Source organism: Triturus cristatus, chromosome 10, assembly GCF_964204655.1.
Source record: "Triturus cristatus chromosome 10, aTriCri1.1, whole genome shotgun sequence".
Classification (NCBI taxonomy): Eukaryota; Metazoa; Chordata; class Amphibia; order Caudata; family Salamandridae; genus Triturus; species Triturus cristatus.
The window spans coordinates 640942839-640965126 of NC_140593.1; the positions used below are offsets into that span (position 1 = coordinate 640942839).

The window sequence follows — 22288 nt, forward strand, 5'->3', positions numbered from 1 at the left end:
CAACGGCAGGAAGGCACGAACTTCACAGCCCACAGGGGAACATGGTCACGGATAGATTACTGCCTACTTTCAAAGGGATTGGGTCCAAACCTGTGCAAGGTGTCGCATTTGGCTAGGACGTTCTCAGATCACTGCCCGGTGAGGGTGTCACTCACACCCCCGGGTTACGATAGGCCCAGACCGAGCTGGAGGCTCCAGCCCACAGCCTTTTTGGAATGCGGTTTTTCAGGCAGAACTGGGAGAGAAGATCAAAGACTTCTTTATTAGAAACAAGGGAACGGTAGATAGTGTTGAGGTGATATGGGAGGCCTTTAAGGTGATGATAAGGGGATTTTGTATATCAAAGAGTTTTGGGGTGCTAAAGGACTTACGGAACACACTGTACAAACTTGAGCGAGAATTACGGGAGCTGGAGGGACGCATGGGGGAAGGGGACATGGGGCGGGTGCAGACGGAGTTCCGGGAGAAATTATATGACTACAAGGACACGGCCCTCAGAGAATCCAAATTCAGAGGCAGGTATTGGGTAGCTCGCAAATACGGGGAAGACCGGGTCGTGCGCTTGCGGCAGTGACGCGAAGCCCATGTTTCAATGCGCACATTTTAGAAATACAAGGACCTGGGGATCTACCGCAACGTGACACTTTGACCATTTTAGATAAGTTTATCGCACACTACGGTACACTATACACATCCCAGAGGTGAGAACCCCCAGACTTAGATGACTTTATGGGTGATATAGCGCTTGGATGGCTTAGTGATACACAAAGGGAATTCCTAATGCACCCCTTGGAGGTAGATGAAATTAGAGATGCCATTATGCAATTACAGAACGGTAAGGCTCCAGGATCCGATGGCCTACCGGTAGAATTTTATAAAAGTTACATTGACATCATGGCACCAGTGTTAAAGGAGGTATTTGAAGAATCTCTAGAGGTAGGCGTACTCTCCCCCTCGATGAGGGAGGCAATAGTTACATCCCTACTGAAGCCCGGTAACCCCCCTGAGTCCTGTGACTCTTATCGTCACTACTAAATTGCGACACAAAAATCTTGGCAAATACCCTGGCTAACCGATTAACTCTCCTAATGGACAAGTTGATACTTCCCAACCAGTCGGGGTTCGTACCAGGCAGAAACACATCTCATAACTTGCGCACCTTGTTTTCTCTCGTCCAGACGGTAGCTCCTGAGTTCCCGCTTGCCGCTGTTTTTTTAGACGCTACCAAGGCTTTTGATTCGGTGGAGTGGGATTATCTGTTTGTGGTCTTACAAAGAATGGGTTTCCCCTTTTTATATATATCCTGGATTAAGTTATTGTATCATCACCCCACCGCCAGGATTCTGATTAACGGGCACTTATCTCAGCCGATAACAATCTCGAGAGGCACTCGTCAGGGGTGTCCATTATCCCCATTGTTGTTCGCCATAGCGGTAGAGCCGTTAGCGTCCAGGGTGCGTCAAGTCCATAAAGACAAGGCATTTCGCTGCTGCCAGCGGCAAATATTAATTTCATTGTATGCAGATGATATGACGCTATATATTAGAGACCCCATGCAGAACATGAACCCCATACTGCGAGAATTTATTAAATTCGGCAGGCTGTCAGGTATTCATATTAATTGGGGGAAGTCACACGTTTTTTCACTCACACCAGCGGTGTCTAGATTTCCACTGGATTTCCCACTAGACTGGTGTGACGCTGACTTGCGTTACCTTGGAATACAGGTCACCAGGGATAAGGAAGAAACTATAAGGGCAAATTATGGTACGGCTATTACACGACTCAGTGCCAACATTACACAGTGGATCTCCATGCCGCTGTTGATGGCAGGGAGGGTGTCCCTCATAAAGATGGTTATACTGGCGCAATTTCTTTATTTGTTTCTTAATATCACGTACCACCCTGGACAGTACTTTTTTCAGACATTACGTTCCGAGCTGATCAGATTATTTTGGGGATGGAAGCAACCGAGGCTTAAATGGTCGACTTTAACATGACCTTATGAGCATGGGGGGTTTGATGTACCTGATCTTGACCTTTATTTTCTAAGCGCGCAGGCTCACTACGCCTATTACTGGATACACCCCCCTCGATACATGCCACAAATAGCTGTAGAAGACTGGTTAGCAGACCCTATACCACTGAATGGCTTGATATATGGACAGGTGCGCACACGCACGACACCATCCACTACTATTACAGGTACGGTTGATGCATGGCACCGGATAGCAGCTATGTTGGCCTTGCCCTTTCTGTATTCCCCTCGACTCCCTTTGGCTTATCACCCTAGTCTATCACTGTTGCAAGAAAGGGGTTTCTTAGGGTTGTGCCAACGAGCCCACATTTACGTGTGGGGAGATTTGTTTGCCGCTGGGAAGTTTCGTTCTCTTGAGCAATTTTTACAGAATACACCTCATACGCCTTTATTTGTCCTTGGATATTCACAACTGGCAAACTCCTCTTGATCCTTGTATAATGATGTAGTCCACTGTGTCTAGTATGTCCCCCTGGCAGTACTGTGAAACTAAAAAGATTGTTTATCGCCTATGTTGTAGTTGTGACACCAGACTGAAGAGATTATTGTGGTACTATTGTGATTCACTGTACATTGCATTGGTATACATTGTAGTGCTGTATGTTAAAACTATAAATAAATCTTTAAAAAAAAGACTTTAGGGATGAGCAAAGCAATGAGCTATAGAAACATACTGCCACTAGCAAAGTGAAGGGACAACCAGTAGCTCCTGACTGGATTCCAAAGATTGAGTATCTGGTTTGAGAGAAGCTTGTGGACAAAAATAAATTGGCCCATCATACAGAGCACAAGTGCATGTCCTCACAGTTGAAGGTCCCATAACTGTACTTTTACTGCCCCTTGCTGGTTGTAAACATAAAAGGTTTGCGTTGATCGACCTGGTCAAACCAGACCCTGTGACCAGTCCTACACAGTAGGGCAAGAAAGCTCCTGGGTAGTTACCTGCCTCTTCTCCATATCATACAGGAAATCCTGTTACAAGCTTTAACTCACACTGAGGTTTCTGCTCCCCAGCTGGGGATATATGACTCTGAAGCCTTGATACTTTCAGTTACATCTACCAACAACAGACAATCATTGTATGCAAATATACAGATTATAATACCACATGCTAACAACAAAGTTATTTATTTTGATCCACCATTGGAGTTAGCTCCCTGCTTTACATCACCATGTAAGGTCCCAGTTTTTGCACAAACTGCCTCTGGCTATCTTGTTGACATTGTCAACTTTTACTAGGATTCGTCAGACCCACTACCACGTGGATCTCATTCATTTATAATTAGGCTCAAAAAGACATATTTGGTTCCGCCTTGGATTTACATTTGAATTTCCATTTCTTTGCTCTTCTTTTTCCATTGGATTGGTTTTGTGACAGTATTCTTTCTGCTTTTGAATGGACACTATCTCCCAGAACAATCTGCTGTTGAAGTGGTAACTGAGGTAATGAGGCCTCATTTTTCATCACACCAAGTGTGAAGAGACCTTTCCCTGGTGAACATTTTGGCAGTTCCAGTACCTGATTGAATTTTTGGCATAAGGTACAATGAGATTTTTGTGGACCAACAGAAACTTTACAGATACTGTATGCATTTAAAATATCCTTGAATGGCGTTAATACTCCTAGCAACATCTCTGATGATAGGAATATTAACATAGTGAAGTCTATGCTTGATGAACTTATACAGTTTACTGTATTTGAAAGTGACGATATGTATAGTAGAACAGCTAATTATGATTAAATGTTTTGTTTTTACCACAATGCTTACCATTACTTACACAAAGCGAGTACTCCACGTGCAGCATTTAATTATACAAAATGAGAACATTGCCTTTCGCCAATTTGGGTAGCTTCAGAATATTCACACAGAAGTTTGCATATGGTTCTGGCAATAACCATGTAGACCCAGAGACTTGTTATTATAAACTTCTCCCTTCCCAGGCAAAGGAAAATATGCTAAACAACACAAAACTGTTTAATTCTGCCCCCTTTATTTTCCAGTTGTCAATACAAGTGTATGACTTTTGGAAAGACAATAATGAGTTAAAATTCATTTGGGGAACCAGAGACTAGCAAGTTCAAGTCTTGAGGCATTGTTTAGAGTTTGTCTTATACCAAGACAATTGATTTTCCTCAACAAAACTGTGCAACAAACATCCTGCGTCCGCAAAATGTTCTGCATTTATTAAAGAAGGTTAAGAAGGTATAAAGAAAGAGACTTACCCGATGGACTCCACCACTGCAGCAGTTCCCTCGCACAGGACCTCTATCAAGGGCATTCAGTGATCCAGGCTACAAAAGAAGGAGCAATTCATTAGTTGTCATTACATGGGTACCCACATACCACAATATTCCCAGTCTTCAAAAGCTCTCAGTAAACCACAATAGAAAGATAACCAGAAACTATCTCTGTGATGCAGGAGTTGGGATTCTGATCATAACTGTTATATATGCCAGTGGGTTGAGGGCCTACTGCACAGATCTGCGTACAACATTACCAAAGAGGCAGACACAGTCACCATTGCTCGGTCAGTGAAATGAGCACCATTGAACTGAATATTAATACCAGTTTAGTGAGCTTCATGAGTCAGTTCATATTGTGGTGTGTGGTACATTTTGTTTATGATCTTGCCTTTATTTGCAAACCACAGGTATGCATTAAAGTACAAAATCAACAATACATTTGAGATAAAGGTAATTAGCAAAAAATTTAAACCAAAAGCACATCACTTTAAATATACAAAACTGAATTAAAATACATTGTTGATGATAGGTTTATAGGTCATAGAGTATAATATTACATCACTTAAAAATAAAGTGATACTGCACCTAAGAATCACAAATAACCTTTTAATGGCCAACACCTGCACTATCTCCCTAGTACGTGTGTTGGCCATTGGCCTGCACTGGGTAGGAATTTAAAGGCCACTCTGGTGGTGAGTCCTCAGACCTCGGTCCAAGGATCGCACTCTCCTCGGCAGCTCCGCTGTGCTCTGCGTTGCTTGGAAGCCAGCCCACCTCCATTGCAGTGTTCAAGACTACCCTGAGTTTGGTTTTCCTCTTGCGAGTGGTGACTGTATTTTGCTTTCTGGTGTAATTGTAGTGTATTTTTGCCGCTGTAGTTTATCTGTGCTGCTGCTGTATATTATTTATTGGTTTCTCTTGGTCCATCTGGTCCATTGTTTTTCCCTCTCAGCCCCTCAGTTTTTCCCGCTGCCGCTGACCTCTTACCCCTCCCCCTACCACCCCGCTCCCGCCTCCCAGTGCACGTCCCTCCCCTACATTATGGCGGCCGCTGCACAGTCGCGCTCATCGGGTGCTCAGGCAATCCCGTCTATGCCCGTCCACGACCCGACCGTGACCAGCGCCAGGAACCCTGGTTCTCCGAGATGCCACCACTATGACTCAACCACCCTCAACGCACTCAACATAGGAAAACACGCCGACTGCGCAAGAGCCTCGCCAAACACCACCCATGGGCAGTTCTCGTGCTGACCCTGCTGAAGATCCTCCACCATTGATGAAGCTCCCACGACCGCCGAATGCACGCTTGATGAGTGCCTCACCCAAACCCTGACTTGCATCCTTCTCAACGTGTGCTCCTTGCACTGACACGCCGTAGAGATCTGGGACCATATCAACACCCTCTCACCCGATGTCACCTTTTTCACGGAAACCTGGAGAAACGCAACCTCCAGCCTCGACACCACCACTGCCATCCCCGACAGATACAAGATCCAGAGAAAAGACCATCCGCACCGCCCAGGAGGAGGACTAGGCCTCGCACACAAGACCCCCCTCCGACTCTCCACATCTAGCTTGAGTGACCCCCACTCCAACACAGAACACCTCCATTTCCAGATCCAGACAAACCCCAGGACCACGCTATGCAGCACCCTCATTTACAGACCGCCAGGACCTCGCACCCATCCGCATCTACCATCGCCGAGCTCGCCGTCCCCCATGCCATCACCTCTATGGACTACATTCTACTCCGGGAACTGAATATCCACCTCGACAACAGCAACAACCCAGACTCCACCACTCTCCTTGACAACCTCGCCAACCTAGGACTGAAGCAGCTTGTCAACACGCCCACCCACGGAGCGGGGCACACCCTCGACCCCATCTTCGCGGGAGGAACAAACATCCGCTTCAACCACACCACCCAGCCCCCCTGGACAGACCACAAATGCGTCCATTTTACCTTCAACACCACCACCGCACCCAAACCCGTCTTACGCCCGCCACAACGGAACTGGAGCAAGGTCACAGAGGAGGACCTCAACAACACCCTACGTCAAAACACCCCCAGCTCCACGACCAACACCAATGCCACAGTCAGGGAATTTCACCGCTGGGTCTCCTGCTGCGCCAACAAGCTCGCACCCCTATGCCCCTCCACCAAACAACGCCCTCTGAAAGCCGCCTGGTTCACCACAGAACTTCAAGAAGCCAGACACTCCTGCACACGCCTAGAGAAAACCTGGCGAAACTTGAAAACCATGGAAGCACGTAACAACCACAAGAGACACCAAAGGGACCTTCATAAGAGACAAAGTCGAGACTAAAGTGACCAACGCCAAGGAACTGTTCAATGTCATACAGTAGTTTGCAAAACCCACCTGCGAAGCCACGGACTTCACACCTTCCCAGGAACTCTGCAACAAACTCAACTCCTACTTCCATCTGAAGATCAAGGCCCGTAAGACACATTCAGCAAACAAACCATGAACACCACCCCCCCTCCTACCGCTGCCGATGAGCTAACCATCTCGGTCTGGGATCCCGCTACCATCGAACTCATCACCATGTAGAAAACTCACTCAGGAGCTCCAACAGACCCCTGCCCACCACACATTTTCCACAGGGCCGACACCGTCATCGCACCTGAACAAGGACGCACCAGCAACGCCTTCCTCAGATCAGGCATCTGCCCAGATGACTGGAAACAGGTGGAGGTGAAACCCCTCCTCAAGAAGCCAGCGGCCGATCCAACGGACATGAAAAACTACCGTCCCATCCCTTTTCTCCCTTTTGCAGCCAAAGTCACCGAGAGACTCGTAAACGCTCAGCTGACCGCCTTTATCAAAGAGATCTCCATCCTGGACGCCTCCCAGTCTGAATTCCGCAGCAACCACAGCACCAAGACTGCCATCCTCGCTGCCACTGACATCCACATGCTACTCGACCAGGAACACACTGCGGCCCTCATCCTACTAGACCTCTTCGCAGCCTTCGACACCGTCTCCCATAGCATGCTCACAGCCAGACTTCACTATGTGGGAATACAAGGAGCCGCCCTCAACTGGATCCAATCCTTCTTCTCTGGCAGAACCCAGAGGATTCAACTCTTTCCCTTCCTCTCCAAACCCACGGAAATCAACTGCGGAGTGTGAGAAGGTGGCCTGATATATGCTGACCACTAGTTTCAGTGGACACCCTGTATCAGTCCAAACAACCCCTTATGGTGAATTGGTTAAAGACAACCTTTATTGAAAGCTATCCTAGTGGTAGCTATGGAGAGCAGCCTTCAGGCTAAGTCTTGAAGGAATGTAAAGCAGCTTGTTTTACCAGTCTATAATCTCTTGAATGATCAAATGAAAGGACAACCACACCAGGTATACATTCAAAATATATGTATTTAGGATAAAACACACCCCTCTAGTCTCTTTATGAGACTGGAGCTCGAAGTACTTAATTTGCAAGTTAGCAATCAACAGTAATAGCACAAATACACGTTTGGGCCCTAGGGGCGTACCAAACCATATACCAATAAAGTGGTATAAGAACCACGACTGACTAGACACAAGGCGTAGAGCCTGTAGAATCGCTGGGACCCCAAGGAACCACCCAAGGTAGTGACACAGGGGACCCACGGGGACTGAGTGCAGTGTGTAAACACAACCGCGGGTTCCCGTTAGCTTCTATGGGCAATGTCGCGGTTGGGAATTTAAAGATTAGGGACACTTAGAATCAAGTCAGGACCAAACCCTTGTGGACTTAAGAAGTTCTAGGGCTAGCACCCACAAGAGCACCGGAGTACTCGAGTTACCTCACCCAGGGAAGCCGGGTGCATAGGTGTCTTTTGGTGTCGGGTCGCGTCGTCGATTACAATGGAAGCTGGCGAAGAACTGCTGCTGCCGTGAAGAGGAGAAGTGTCCGAAGAGATCCAAGCCTGGATCTAGGATGGAAGGAACCTGAAAGCAGAGGGTACAGAGTCTGGGTCACTTGCCAGTGACCTAGGGCAGGATGGACCAATGCCCACAGATGTCGGGTGCTTCAGGTGAGTTGACAGGTGTCTTGACTCTTCAGCCACGAGGTCCAGGAGGCATTGACGAAGTCCATGAGCCGTATTCGAGCTCTCCCACAAAGTCTGTCGAGTGCTGCGGTATCAGCGACCAGATTGGTCCCAACAAGCCTTGGCAACGGTAAGTCTTGTGGAAAGAGAAGAAGGACGTCGGTGCAGACCAGCAAGGTCTGAGAGACTCACCCAGTGAGAGAAAGTCAGGGCACATCTGGAGCAACCAGGAAAGCCCAAGTAGAAGAGGAGTTTCCTTCGTGGGGACCCACTAGCCAATGGGCTAGCGATCGTGAAGGAGCCTCGAGTGGTAGCACTGGAACCCGGCCCATGGGTCACTCGTGGAGTGGAGGCCAGAGATCTTTGGTGCAATCTGTGCTCAAGGCTGGGGCTACTCGGAGCCCAAAGCAGAACTTCAAGAAAGAACAGGAAGTTGATTTACCAGCAATAGTACACATTGCACAGGGGTCACGATTCCTCATCACCCATGATAACCACGGGCCTCAGCTTTGCTGTGGACTCAGGGTAGCCTCGGGAAAGTCAGGAACTCTACCTCTGGTGATGCAGAGACTTCAGCGTCCAATGGGAGCTTCAAAATTGCAGACCAGACAGTTGCTTCTTTGGTGCCTGCCAAAGAGGGGAGTCACTCCTTGACCCAAAGGGAGATTTCTTCCGTCTTCTAGTCGAAATAGAAAGTCGAAGGTCCAGGATATATATTGTAGAGTTTCGTCCAGGGTAATCTAAAGTCGCAAGGACTGGGTTCCCATACTTATTCTAAGTGTGGGGTTTGGACATACTCTAGGGACCCACCTATGGGAGGGTTTGGAAAGATGGGTGGTTACACCCATTTCCTTTGTCCAGTTTTGCACCAGAGCAGGGGCAGGTAGCCCCTGCAACCAGTTTGAACTGGACTATGCACAGGGACACCAAATGTGCCCCCAGTGCAGGACTTCAAAACACCAGAGAGTGCTTCCGCCCAGCCCCAATACACATCTGCCTGTCTGGGGAGGTTGTTACACCTCCCTGGGACATGAAACCTATTGTCCAGTCCTCCCCTGCCGGAGTTTCGGTCAGCAGCAGGAGGCCAGACCCGTGGCAGAGTCATCCATTTTGTGATGCCAGGGCTCAAGAAAGTCCTGCCGGGTTAGACCAGTGTGAACATGTCTCTCCCTCTAGAAGGGTGGAATGCTACCCCCGCCGCCAGAACTTAGTATTCCAAAGCATATGACACCAAACACAACATGTTTCCGTGCAGCCATCCCAAAGTTAGCTGCTCACCATGGACATGGCCATGCCCCCATTGCAACTAAATGAGTATCATTTGTGTTGCCTCCTGGGGGGTAGAAACCCATTAAACGCCATGGAAAGCTTTTTTTGAGAAAAAATATATAGGGGTGGGGGCTGCCCACCATAGGAATGGCCATGCCCCAACCCCAAATAAATAAGACATCAGTCTTTCTGCCCCCCCCAGGATCATTATACCAGATATGCCCCCTTAAGGGGATAGAAAGCCGACTAGATGCCCGATAATGTCTTTAAAAAAAGAACATATAGGCATGATCACAAGCGGGGTAATGATGGGTGATAGGAATTTTGGGGAATCTTGTGGATTCTGGAAATTTCCATCACGAAAAATTTTAATAATATCAGTGTAAGGCAGATCACCCTGGAATGCCCTGGTTATCTAGTTCTCAAAAATGTCTGTGGTTCGTAGGTTTGCATGAGTGGCATCACAGCACAGCCCTAAATACCAAAGTTAACCCTATTGCTTATCTATCAACATAGCTCTTTATGGCCTTTTGCATCATAGTATCTTGGCCCACCCACACAAGTGGGGTACCATTCTTATCAGGGGACATGTGAGTGTGGTAGGACATTTGTGGCTCCCTAGAGATTCAAGAACTTTCCTTGACAGAAATATGAGGACAATGTGTGTTTTTTACCAATGTTTGACATTTGCAAGAACTTCTAGGTAAAATTGCCTAGTGAAAGCTGCGTACCCCTGGACTCCCCTAGATGTCTAGTTTTAAAAACTATGTAAGTTTGCTAGGTTTCCCTAAGTGCAGCTGAGCTAGGGTCCAAATTCCACATCTACCCACTTTGCAAACAAATGGTCGTTTTGAGTGGAAATATTTGTGCCCATGTTGCATTTTGCACTGTTTCCTGACACAACAATTAGGTCTTCCAACATAAGTGAGGTACCATTTTTAAGGGAAGACTTAGGGGAACGCTAAGCGGAAGGAAGTGTGTGGCTCCCCGCTGACTCCAGAACTTTTCATTACATAAATGTGAGAAAAATGTGTTTTGTTAGTCAAGGATTGAGATTTTTACGAGTGATTCTGGGTGAAAAAACCTAGTGAGAGCCATGCAAGTCATTCCACCATGGATTTTCCTACATGTCTATTTTTCAAAAATGTGTATGTATGCTAGGTTTCCGTAGGTGCCAGCTGAGCTAGGGACCAAATTCCACAGCTGCCCACTTACGAAAAAAGTTCACTTTTGAGTGGAAAAATGCGATACAGACATGTTGCGTTTTGGAAGAACATTTGTTATTACCAATTGGATTTTTCTGCATTTGTGCCTTCCAAATGTAAGACTGCATGCAATAAAGAACAAATCTTGAAAAATACCCTCTAAAGTATATGCTAGTACGGGTACACACAAATTCAGAGATGTACAAATAACCACTGCTCCTAAACGTCATATATTGTGCCCATTTAAGAAATACATAGGTTTCCTTGATACCCATTTTTCACTCTGCAGATTTCACTATAGGAATTTGTCTATAATTGATACGCAATGAAGACGCATTGTACAGTGCAGCTCAGTTGTTGGCTCTTGGTAACTTGGGTTCTTGGTGAACCTTCAAACCCTATATATCCCCACATCCAGAAGGGTCTAGCAGATGCAATGGTATAATGCTTTTGTAAATCAGCCATTATGAGAAAAGTTACAGATGAAAAACATTGTCAGAAATTGATGTTTTTTACTACACATTTGTAATATTTCTATATTTCATCATTAGTTTCTTTTCTTCTCCCAGTGGGAATTACACATATGACTCCCTTGCTGGATTCAGAATTCTGTCTACTTTTCAGAAATCTTTAGCTTACCTGGATCACCCATGGGTTTTAAAGTGGTCTCTACCACAAATTGAAGAGTACAAAAATAGGAAAAATGGGCTACTACTTTGAAAAATGATAAAAAGTGGTAAAGAAATTTGATTTTATATTCAGCTCTGCATGTTTCTGAAAGCTGGCATGATGGTGACTTTGGCACAGAAAATCGTTTGCTGATGCTGTTTTTAGAAGACAAAAAGACACCTTTTGCACAAAAACTAAAAATGTTGCTATATTTTGCTTATTTTCTTGGTCCCCTCCAGAGGAATCTACAAGCCCTGGGTCCCTTTAGCATCCCCAGAATGTTGAAAAAAATATGTAAATTTGGTTTGGATACATTACGTGAAAAGTGTTATAGAGCTCTAAGTGTAAACTACCTCAAATAGTCAAACAAAAGAGCTCAGCACTGTTTGGAAAAGGCCCAGCAATGAAGGAGTTAATATAAGTGCACTGGAAAGTTACCCTAGGAGTGTATACCTGTGTATAAATAGAAGATGGACGATGAAGTGGTTCAGCTTAACATAGGCTTCCTCGAATAGACAGCCATTTTTTAAAATAAATTGACGCATCACTCAGCAATTGTAAGAATTTGTAGACCACCTTACATTGGTCCAATCTGCGCACCTTAAATGAAGTTATAAAGAACTGTTTTATAAAGATCACAGAAAATTTACAACAAAAACAAACTGAAGCAGGGTTTGGTGAGAAATGCTGTCACAAGGGTAGGGGCCTAATGTGCTGATATTACCAAAATTCATAGTGAGCCCTAAAGTGGAAAAGTAAAGACCTTTCCCACCTCCCCACGGTCCATGTTGGATAAGGCTATTTAAATCAATGTATTTAGTGCTAAGATAGACCTTCACTTCCTTTTGGTGTGCCTGGTCACCACAAAAAGGGCTTTCAGTGCTAATTTATCCTCTTTACTTAACGCCTTGGTTACGTCCTCGGCCGCGGCACTCCTGTGACGAGGACCTAACCATTATGTCCATGCACCCACCCACAGCGGTGAGGCCCTGGCGCTTCCCCAGTGGGCCGCGAAATATAGGGTCCCACTTGCAATGGCAGAAGAAGAACTTCTTCTGGCGACCCTGACCCCCACCTCAGCGTTCCGATGACATTGGCGCGTGCATGGCCCACTGATCTCGTCAGAGTAGCCGTGGACAATCTGGAAGCAATGGATGCCAACCTGTAGGAGGAATTGGTACATTATTTCCTCCTGGGGGCATTGTGCACAGCACAGAGACATGGGGAGAGATGCACCCACTAGGCCACCAGGTTTATTTGGGGGTATTGGGAGTGGCCCCTTGGGCAAGGGCCGCTCCCTTTTATAATTTGGCAAACTTTGGCTGTTTATGCCCCCCTTGAGGCAGTTCGGACATATTTTTACGCCGACCTGCCCCCAATGGGGGCAGAAACCCACTAAACACCAGGGATATATTATTAGGCATGTGGTGTAGGGGCCCTTAGGCAAGGGTGCTCCCCCTTTTTTGGGGGGCACAATGTTCATCTTTTGTGCCCCCTTAGTAGCAGATCAGTCTTATTTTAAGGTCGATTTGCTCCCTTGTAGGGCAAAAACCCACTAGACCCCAGGGATTGAATTTATTGATATTTTGGGGAGTGGCCCCTTGGGCAAGGATGGCTCCCCATAGAGGGAAATATTTTGGCCTTTTTCACCCCTACCTGGGGGCAGATCGGCCTAAGTTTTCTGCAGAAAGGCAATAGACACCAGGGATTTTATTTATTTATATGTCAGTGAGCAGTCTTTTGGGCAGTGGTCACTCCCCATCATGGGGGCACTATGTTGGCAGTTTTCTGCCCCCCAATCCAGGGGCAGACGTCCTTATTTTAAGGCTCATCTGCCCCCAGGGAGACAGAAAGCCACTAGACACCAGGGAACGTTTATGTGTATGTGTGAAGTGGAGTTTGACTGACAGTCTGTGAGTACTGGTGTTTGGCTGGTGGTGTGTGTACACTTGCGCATGGCTGGCAGTGTGTATGGACTAAGGCTTGGCTGGCAGTGCATGTGGACTGATGCTTGACTGGTGGTGCATGTAGACTGGCACTTGGCTGACGGTGCATTTGGACTGGCGCTTGACTGTCAGTGCGTGTGGCGTTGGGCTTTGCTAGTGGTGTGTGTGGACTGGCGTCTGGCTGGAGGTGTGTGTAGACTGGTGCTTGCATGGAGGTTTGTGTAGGCTGACACGTGCTTGGTAGGCAGTGTATGTACACTGGCACTTGGCTGGCGGTGTGCATGGACTGGCGGTGTGTTCGTCAATGGTAGACAGTTTGTGTATGGACTTGCTTGAGGTGAGTTTGACAGTTGTCTGATGTGAGTGCTTGGTGGTAAAATTGGTGTGTTAGACCTATTGGCATATGAGAGTGATGGGCCCTTGAATGGTACTGTTTGTAAATGTAAGCGTAGACTTGTCTTGAGGCCTGCAGTTGGTAGTGTGAATGGTTTTCTAATACATGAAAGGTGTGTGAATGGACTGTAAAGCAGTTGGTGCCTTGACTTGACTTTACAGCTCACAAACTGTAAGTCAGTGGTTCTTTGATCTAATGTAACAAATTATTAACAATGAATTTTGTGGATTGTATTTCGCAAACTCATTGGTAAATAAAGTTTTTTTTGTTTAATGAACCATTTACTTACTCTTGTGCCAAATCCAACCAGAATGCTTGTGATTGACTAGTGGATAGGTGTGCAGTAATGTTATGGTGTTTTTTTTAGCTGTCAGTGCATACTTTCTCTGTCGTGATTACCTTTTGCCCTCACACCTTTTTGGAAACCGGTCACCAAGGGAATGATATGTGATATGTTTTATGTGGATCCCACAATGTTTACTTACTCAAAAGCCCTTGTAACTTGAATCCATTGACAAAAATATAATTTTTCCTTACATTTCTGTGTGGGAATGTTATGGGATCACAGAGCCAGCACAAATGTCTTGCCTCCCAGCCTTCCCCCAGGTCTCCTGATAAAAATGCTATCTTACTTATGTGTATGGGCCAAGTGCCTACAATAGGGATTGGCCCAAAATATATTGTGGAGGCATCAAAATGTATCGCTCACAAAACTACCTGGCTTTGCAATGAGGTCACCTGCATTTTTAGTCCTGAGCTTGGCAAGCATCTATGGAAATCTACCAACCCAGATATTTCTGAAAAGTAGACTGCCAGGGGAGTCCCGGGAGATGTGGCTATCGTGGATATCACAAACTTTTCGTACCCAGAATCCCCTGCAAACCTCAAATTTAGCTAAGAAAATCACCTTTTCCTGAACAAATTTCCTACCACCCAGCATTCCCCCAGGTCTGATGATAAAAATGTTACTTCACTTGTGTGGGTGGGCCAAGTGCCCGCAACAGGGAAGGGCCCAAAACATATTATAGAGGCATCAAAAATGATTGATCATAAAACAATAACTTGGTTTTGCAATGGGGTCAACTGCGTGTTTGGCCCCAGGCTCGGTGGCCATCTAGGGAAACCTACCAAACCCAGACATTTCTGGAAACTAGATAGATGCGGGAGTCCAGATGGGTGTAGTTTGCATGGATCCCCAAAATTATCCTACCCAGAATCCCCTGAAACCCTCAAATTTAGCTAAACAAATCAGGTTTTCCCCACATTTCTGACTGGAATCACCGCTCCAGCACACATTTCATACCACCCAGCCTTCGCCATGATCTCCTGAGTAAAATGGTACCTCACTTGTGTCGGTGGGCCAAGTGCCTTCGACGGGGAAGGGGCAAAAACATATTATGAAGGAATCAAAATTGTCAATCACAAAACAACCTGGTTTTGCAAGGGGGGTCACGTGCGTTTTTGGTCCTGGGCTCGGCGAAATCTAGGGAAACTTACCAAACCCATACACTTCTGAAAAGTAGACACCCAGGGGAGTCCAGGGATGTGTGGCTTGCATGAAAACACCAAAGTTTTCTCACCCAAAATCCCTTGAAATCCTCAAATTTAGCTAAACAAATCAGGATTTCCCAACCTTTCTGTTTGGGACCCCTGCGCCGGCACACATTTCTACCACCCAGCCTTCCCCACGGTCTCCTGAGTAAAATGATACCTGACTTGCGTGGGTGAGCAAAATGTCTGTGACAGGGAAGGGCCCAAAAGATTCTGCACTGCACTGCAATCGATACGCTTTTTGGGTCAGCCCCTGCCAGCATCCCTCCCCCCACTTAAAGGAGTATAAAATTGGCAGCCTAAACTGCTGCTCCTTGGCCAAACACCATGCAGAGGTGTTTGACCTTCTGTTAGAGTGGTCTCCTGATATTTTGTTTCTGACAGAGACCTGGCTCTCTCAGGACTCTGTTGCTATTCCAGCTTTGGCCTTGCCCACCAGATACCCTATGATCAATTTGAATAGAGTGGCGGGGAGAGGCAGGGTATTGCAGGGATATATAAAACCATCTACGCATGTAGCCTCACCCTGGAAAAACTCCCTGATTGTGAAAGCACACTCTTAAAAATTGCACTGATGGGTAATTTCATGTTATCTGGACTGCTAATCTATAGTCTGCCAGGTCCATCCAAAACATTCAGAGAAGCTTTAACCAATGCTGTCACCTCACTGGCAATCAAAACAGCCAATTTTACCATCATAGGTGACCTGAATCTCCACCTGGAGTTCCAAAGTGACCTTGATATCCATAATGTTTTAGGCGACATGAAAGCTAGTCAACTGTCGCAATGGATTGCATGGCTACGCACATGGCTGGCTACTCCTCGCCCCTGTTTTTTCTAACATCCCATCCCTAGAGGTCCTAGCCCCTCTACCCATGACATGGACTGACCACTCCTCATCTCTTTTTCTATATACCTAGCAGGCTCTAAATCACAGCCCCACCGTAACCCACTGAACAAACGCCCGTGACATAAACTGAATCCTGCCACTTTTTGAGCTACTCTTGGCCCTCTAAGACCAGCATTGCCCACTAACATAGAGGTGGCCAGTGATTGCTTTAGGAGTTGGGTCAATCAGGCACTGGACAAGTCCATCCCGGCCAATTTGACATATCATGAAAAAGCACGGTCTAATGCTTGGTTCAACAAACTGCTAACAGTGGCAAGGAGAACTGTAAGGTTATGGAACGTGCCTGGAGTCATTCCAACGACCCCATAGCTAAATCTCAGTATAGAACTTCCATTAAGGCCTACCATAAACTGGTTTGGAAATATCGTGCCGCCTACTATGCTAACAAAATTAACATGAGCAACAACCCCACAAAAATGATCTTCTCTCTCTTATAAGATATAGTGAAATCACCTTTGGCTCCTGAAAGTGTTATATCATCAAACTCTCAATGTGAGTTATTGACCACCTACTTCATCAATAAGATTGAGTGCATCTATGACAGTTTCTGTCCTGAGAGTATAGACCTGGACTTCCTGGGAGTCCACCACACAGGAACTGCAAACCATTCCATGTCATCGTTTCCTCCGATCACCTCTGAGGTCCTTCAGGCCTTGTTTACCAAGATAAAGTCAGGGTTCCCAGACGACCCTCTTAAACACGACCTCTTTGTAAAGTTCCAAGGCTGTTTCCTACCTGGTTGCCTGGAACTCACTAACCTATCCTTATCTTCGGCAGTTACCTTGGAATCATGGAGACATGCCAAAGTGATCCCCCGCTGAAAAAACCTTCACTAGATACCACCAAGCCAGAGAATTTCTGCCAGATTTCCTTGCTTCCATTCTTACCCAAAATGATAGAATCTCATATTAACACTATCCTGACTCAGTACGTGGCATCTCATTCAATACTACACCCTTCCCAAAATGGTTTTAGGTCTCACCATAGCACTGAGCCCGCTCTACTGGCAGTCACTGAGCAATTACGAGCCTCCCTGGATGAGGGCAGAACCTCGGCACTGATTCTAATCGACCTAAGTGCAGCATTCAATACTGTCTTCCATAATACCCTGCTATATCGGCTGTGGGAGATCAGTATCGTTGGTAATGCCCTCTCTGGATTTTATTCTTTTTTGTACCGACAGGACCTTTCAAGTCAAAGCTCCCCCTTTTTATTCCCTTACACATTCTCTGCACTTTGGTGTCCCCCAGGGTTCTGCATTGATGCCCTACCTTGTACAATGTTTACATCCGGCCATTGGCCCTGCTAGCTAAAGCTTGAAATATCTCCTTGGTGTCATATGCTGATAACACGCAGCAGGTGCTTTCTTTCACCAATGACACTAGCCAAGACTCGGCAATATTTCAGGAGGATGTGAGCACCATCTCTATTTGGCTGGTGGCCAATTGTCTTCAATTGAACTCTTCTAAATCAGAAATCCTTGTCCTAGGAAGAGACACCCATCTCTGGGGTAGCAGTTAGTGGCCTCCTGAGCTTGACGCACCCACCCCTGTAGAAAACTGTTGTGAAGAACTTGGGTGTCTGTGTGTATAGCGCCCTCTCCTTCAACGCTCATTCCAAATCAATAGCAGGTACCTGTTTCAGCCTGCTCCGGGTCCTAAAACCCATTTTAGGACTCTTTGACCCCAGATGATTATCCAAGCCACTGTCTTGGCTAGGCTGGACTATTGCAACGCGCTGCTCCTTGGCTCTAATAAGTCAGTTATCAAAAGGCTTCAGCACGCTCAGAATGCCGAAGCCCATACTCTAGTTGCCCTTCCCATGCATTGCTCGGTTTCTGGTATTCTTCGCCGACTCCACACTGGTTGCCCATAGAGCAGAGAATTCACTTTAAAGCCCATTGCTTCACTCATAAGATTCTCTCTGGCATTTGTCCAGTGATTCTGAGTGATCTGCCTCCCTTACCCCCCACACATGCTCTACGCTCGGCTGATCTCCACCTGGCTCGGGTCCCCCGGTTTTGCAGAGCATGAGGGCGTTCATTCCCGGTGATCGCTCCCACCCTTTGGAACTTCTTGCCCGTCTAGTTTTTTTTGTTTAAACATATTTTATTGAATTTCAAAAAGAAACATTTTAATATGGCATCATTTATGCTGTGACATCTTGTACAATTACAGCACATCATTATCAGGAGAGTAACTGCATTACTTATACTTTTAACAGATTAAGTTCTGGAAACATAAATTAAAATCCCTCGCCCCTCCCTAAAGCAATTAACTATTAGCCCACCCAGTCTCCCTCCCCAGACTCACTACTTTATCAGCATAGCCTAGCGGCGGCAAACTAGTCACGGCATTGTCTATGGTGTTGAGTACATAACTTACAGGCTTATATATAATACTCATGCGGGGTCGATATGGGGACTGATATCCAATGTGACCATGGTAATTGTGCAAGGGTTCAATATATTATAATATTTCAGTGCAATAATGGTTCAGCAGAAATAAACGATTCCAAAACATATCCCATTCAAGAAAAATTGGGTTCCTCCTCATCCCTCTATTCTCTTCTCTTCTGATCTCCATACTTTCATCCCTCCCCCATCGGACTACTTCTCCATGCCATGCCAGTGCCATTGGTGGTTGCGCAGACTTCTACCGTATGGTAATTGATCGCTTAGCCAATACTAATATTAGGTTTGCGAATCTGGTCTGTGTTCCCTCTGACTTGTGCTTCTTACCTTCTCCCATCAAGCAGTATTCCATTGTATTGTGTCCCGTCCCAGGTGCTACCTCTCTGATAAATTTGAGGACAGTCTCCCGGAAGGGTGTAAATCATGGGAATACCCACAACATGTGTATTAGTTCAGCTGGTTGTGTATGACATTGAGTGGATGCATCGGCTGCACCTGGGAACATTATGCTCTGTCTGTGTGGAGTCAGATATGCTCTGTGTAACAGCATGTATTGGATCACTTTAAAATTGGGGTTATGGGATATTTTCTTGGGATATTCCAGCATTCTCTCCCACTCTTTATCCAACAGTTCACAACCTTTGTCTCCGGACCATTTCTCTCTAAGTGTCTGCAGCGGGATTGCAGCCTGTGATCCGATACTGCGATATAGCCATCTGGTTAAATGGCCCCCATTGCCCATTAAATACAACATATGTGTAAATTCATGCATTTGGGTTCCCATGCCGTCGGGCGACTTGGTATGTCTGATGTACCTACTGATGCTAGCGTGGAGGATATATAGTGAATTGGGTACTCCTTGCTCTCTGACAAAAGTGTCGTGGTCCATAAGTATATTATCTATAAACAACATTCCAACCGTAGTCACCATTCTGGATGGTGTGGGTATTCCCAACATTTGGGATGTTAGGTGCATAGGGGTTTAATCCTTTGGTGTAATAAATAGCTTTCTTCCTATAGTGAATGGCCACTTTTAACAGTGGTGGAGCTGATGATGGAGGTTTACTTTTAGGCAATAGTAAAGTATGCAGTGCGCCCCTCTCCCACTCTCTCTGGGACATTCCTATTTCTTGCAAGGGTTGCCCGCTGTCCAGTATGAAATCCACTGGAGTTGGCTGGCGTAACAATATGCCTGGAAGTCCGGAACACTTAGGCCTCTTCGGTCAGTGTTAAATTGTAATCTAGAAAGTCCTAATCTCCTGTTTCCTTTACCCCAAATCAATTTGGTCAGCATTGTGTTTAATGTTTTGAATATATGTGCTGGGATTATTATTGGAAGGTTAGTAAAGAAGTAAAGTAATCTAGGGAGCATACCAATTTTAGATATGGCCACTCTTCCTGCCACTGAAAGCAGGAATGAAGTCCAGAATACAATTTGTGTTTTTAACGCCTTGATTGCACGGCCCAAATAACCATCCAATAGATCCTGTGGTTCCCTGTATATTTGTATGCCGAGATATTTAAACGTGACAGGAGCTACAGGGAAAGACCAGTGACCAAACCGAACGGGTTCTTGGCGTGCAGTGTCCTTAAAATAATAAGCATAAGATTTGGACTTGTTAATGGCGAGTCCCAAGACTGTTTGGAAATTTTGAAACACTGTAGCAAGTGGTTCATTGGGGCCCCATAGGTTATTGAGATAAAGTATGATCCAGCGCGAGGGTCAATACCTAGTCAGGGATCAATACTCATTTAATCTAATTACTACGGTCCATACACATTCACCACATTCACCCAGAATCCCTGATTCGCTGGGGTCAATTTATTTGCGCTCGTTACCTTTCCTTTTAAGATCCATAAGGAGTATCATAAATTGCTTACTTAATCTATAAATCAACTTTCCTTCTACTTGGTCGATAGACCAATTAGTTAAATAGTTGATGATAATGATTATGCTATCTAAATTAACCCTTCAAATAATCACAGACACTTGGTACAGTTCATGTCACTTTATATCATTATTAATGCAGATGCTTATTGCATACAGTCACAAGTGCAAATAATGAAACTCACAAAAGGAGAGACAATATCGGCAAACTTTAAATGAATAAAAGCTCATCTCATATCAAGGACATCATGCATGAAGGAGTGGATAAATTAAGAGACAAAAGTTTCAGCAAGTTCATATGCAAAACATAATACACCTAACGGAGGGAATAGATGAAGAGACAAAAGTTTCATCTCCAAATTAATATATTCACTTTATCAATGATGGAGTGGATAGGTGAAGAGACAAAAGTTTCAGAGACAAAAATATATTTGCAAATAAATTGGCATGTATGAGTCAGAAACACAAACCTAACGGTCTGTGGGAAAACCACCCCCTCGGCCTAGGAGATGACGGGGGTTCCACGAAATAGATTCAGAGAACAAATATTAAAGAACAGGAACAGGACAGGTCTGGAACAGGTAGGCCTCTCTGCAAACCAACAGACAGCGACGCATCTCCCCTCTCTCTCTCTTGCCAGCCTAAGCGTAAACCACTCCATTAAAAACACCCCAGTTATACCCTAAAACCTACATGTCCATCCCACATGATTTTGAAACATTACTAAATCTAAGCAAATGATTGGTGGGCCTTGGGGGTGGCTCGGTCACACCATGGTGACTTCATGTACAATTTAGTCAATTTATTGTTCAGCCTTCTTGCTGCTACTGCTCGAAAAGCCAGGTCTTGAGGAGTCTTCTGAAGGTTAGAAGGCCTTGGGTCTGCTGTAGGTGGATGGGCAGGGTGTTCCAGGTCTTGGCGGCGAGGTGGAAGAACGATCTGCCACCGGAGGTCGCTCTTTGGATGCGGGGGACTGTGGCAAGGGTGAGGTCGGCGGAGCGATGCTGGCGGGTGGGGATGTAGAAGCTGAGTCGTCTGTTGAGGTACGTTGGTCTGGTGTTGTGGAGTGCCTTGTGTGCGTGGGTGAGGAGCTTGAAGGTGATCCTCTTGTTGATTGTGAGCCAGTGCAGGTCTCTCAGGTGGGGTGTGATGTGGCTGCAGCAAGGGATGTCGAGGATCAGGCGTGCAGAGGCGTTCTGAATGCGTTGAAGTTGTTTCAGAAGTTTGGCTGAGGCTCCTGCATAGAGGGTGTTTCCGTAGTCCAACCTGCTGCTGACGAGGGCCTGGCTGACCGTTCTTCTTGTTTCAGTGGGGATCCACTTGTAGATCTTGCGGAGCATGTGGAGGGTGTTGAAGCAGGAGGACGAGACGGCATTGACCTGCTTTGTCATGGGGAGTGTAGAGTTGAGAATAAACCCTAGGTTGCGTGCGTGGTCGGTGGGTGTTGGAGCTGTTCCCAGTGCGGTCGGCCACCAGGAGTCGTCCCAGGCCGAGGGGGTGGAGCCGAGGATGAGGACTTCTGTCTTGTCCGAGTTCAGCTTTAGTCAGCTGTTCTTCATCCACTCGGCGACGCCTTTCATTCCTTCTTGGAGGTTGTTTTTTGCGGTGTGGGGGTCCTTGGTGAAGGAGAGGATCAGCTGGGTGTCATCGGCGTAGGAGATGATGTTGAGGTCATGCAGTCAGGCGACGTGGGTGAGCAGTGC

The 22288-nt window shown here is 46.1% G+C and overlaps 1 protein-coding gene across 1 annotated transcript in view; it reads right to left on the bottom strand.

Moving 5' to 3' along the window:
• The window catches only part of RGS11 (regulator of G protein signaling 11), a 1592422-nt gene that overhangs the window by 799785 nt on the left and 770349 nt on the right, over positions 1–22288 (bottom strand). Inside the window, exon 9 of the mRNA XM_085632193.1 lies at positions 4263–4331. Coding sequence (XP_085488319.1) covers positions 4263–4331 — 69 coding nt within the window. The remainder of the gene's footprint in view (positions 1–4262; positions 4332–22288) is intronic.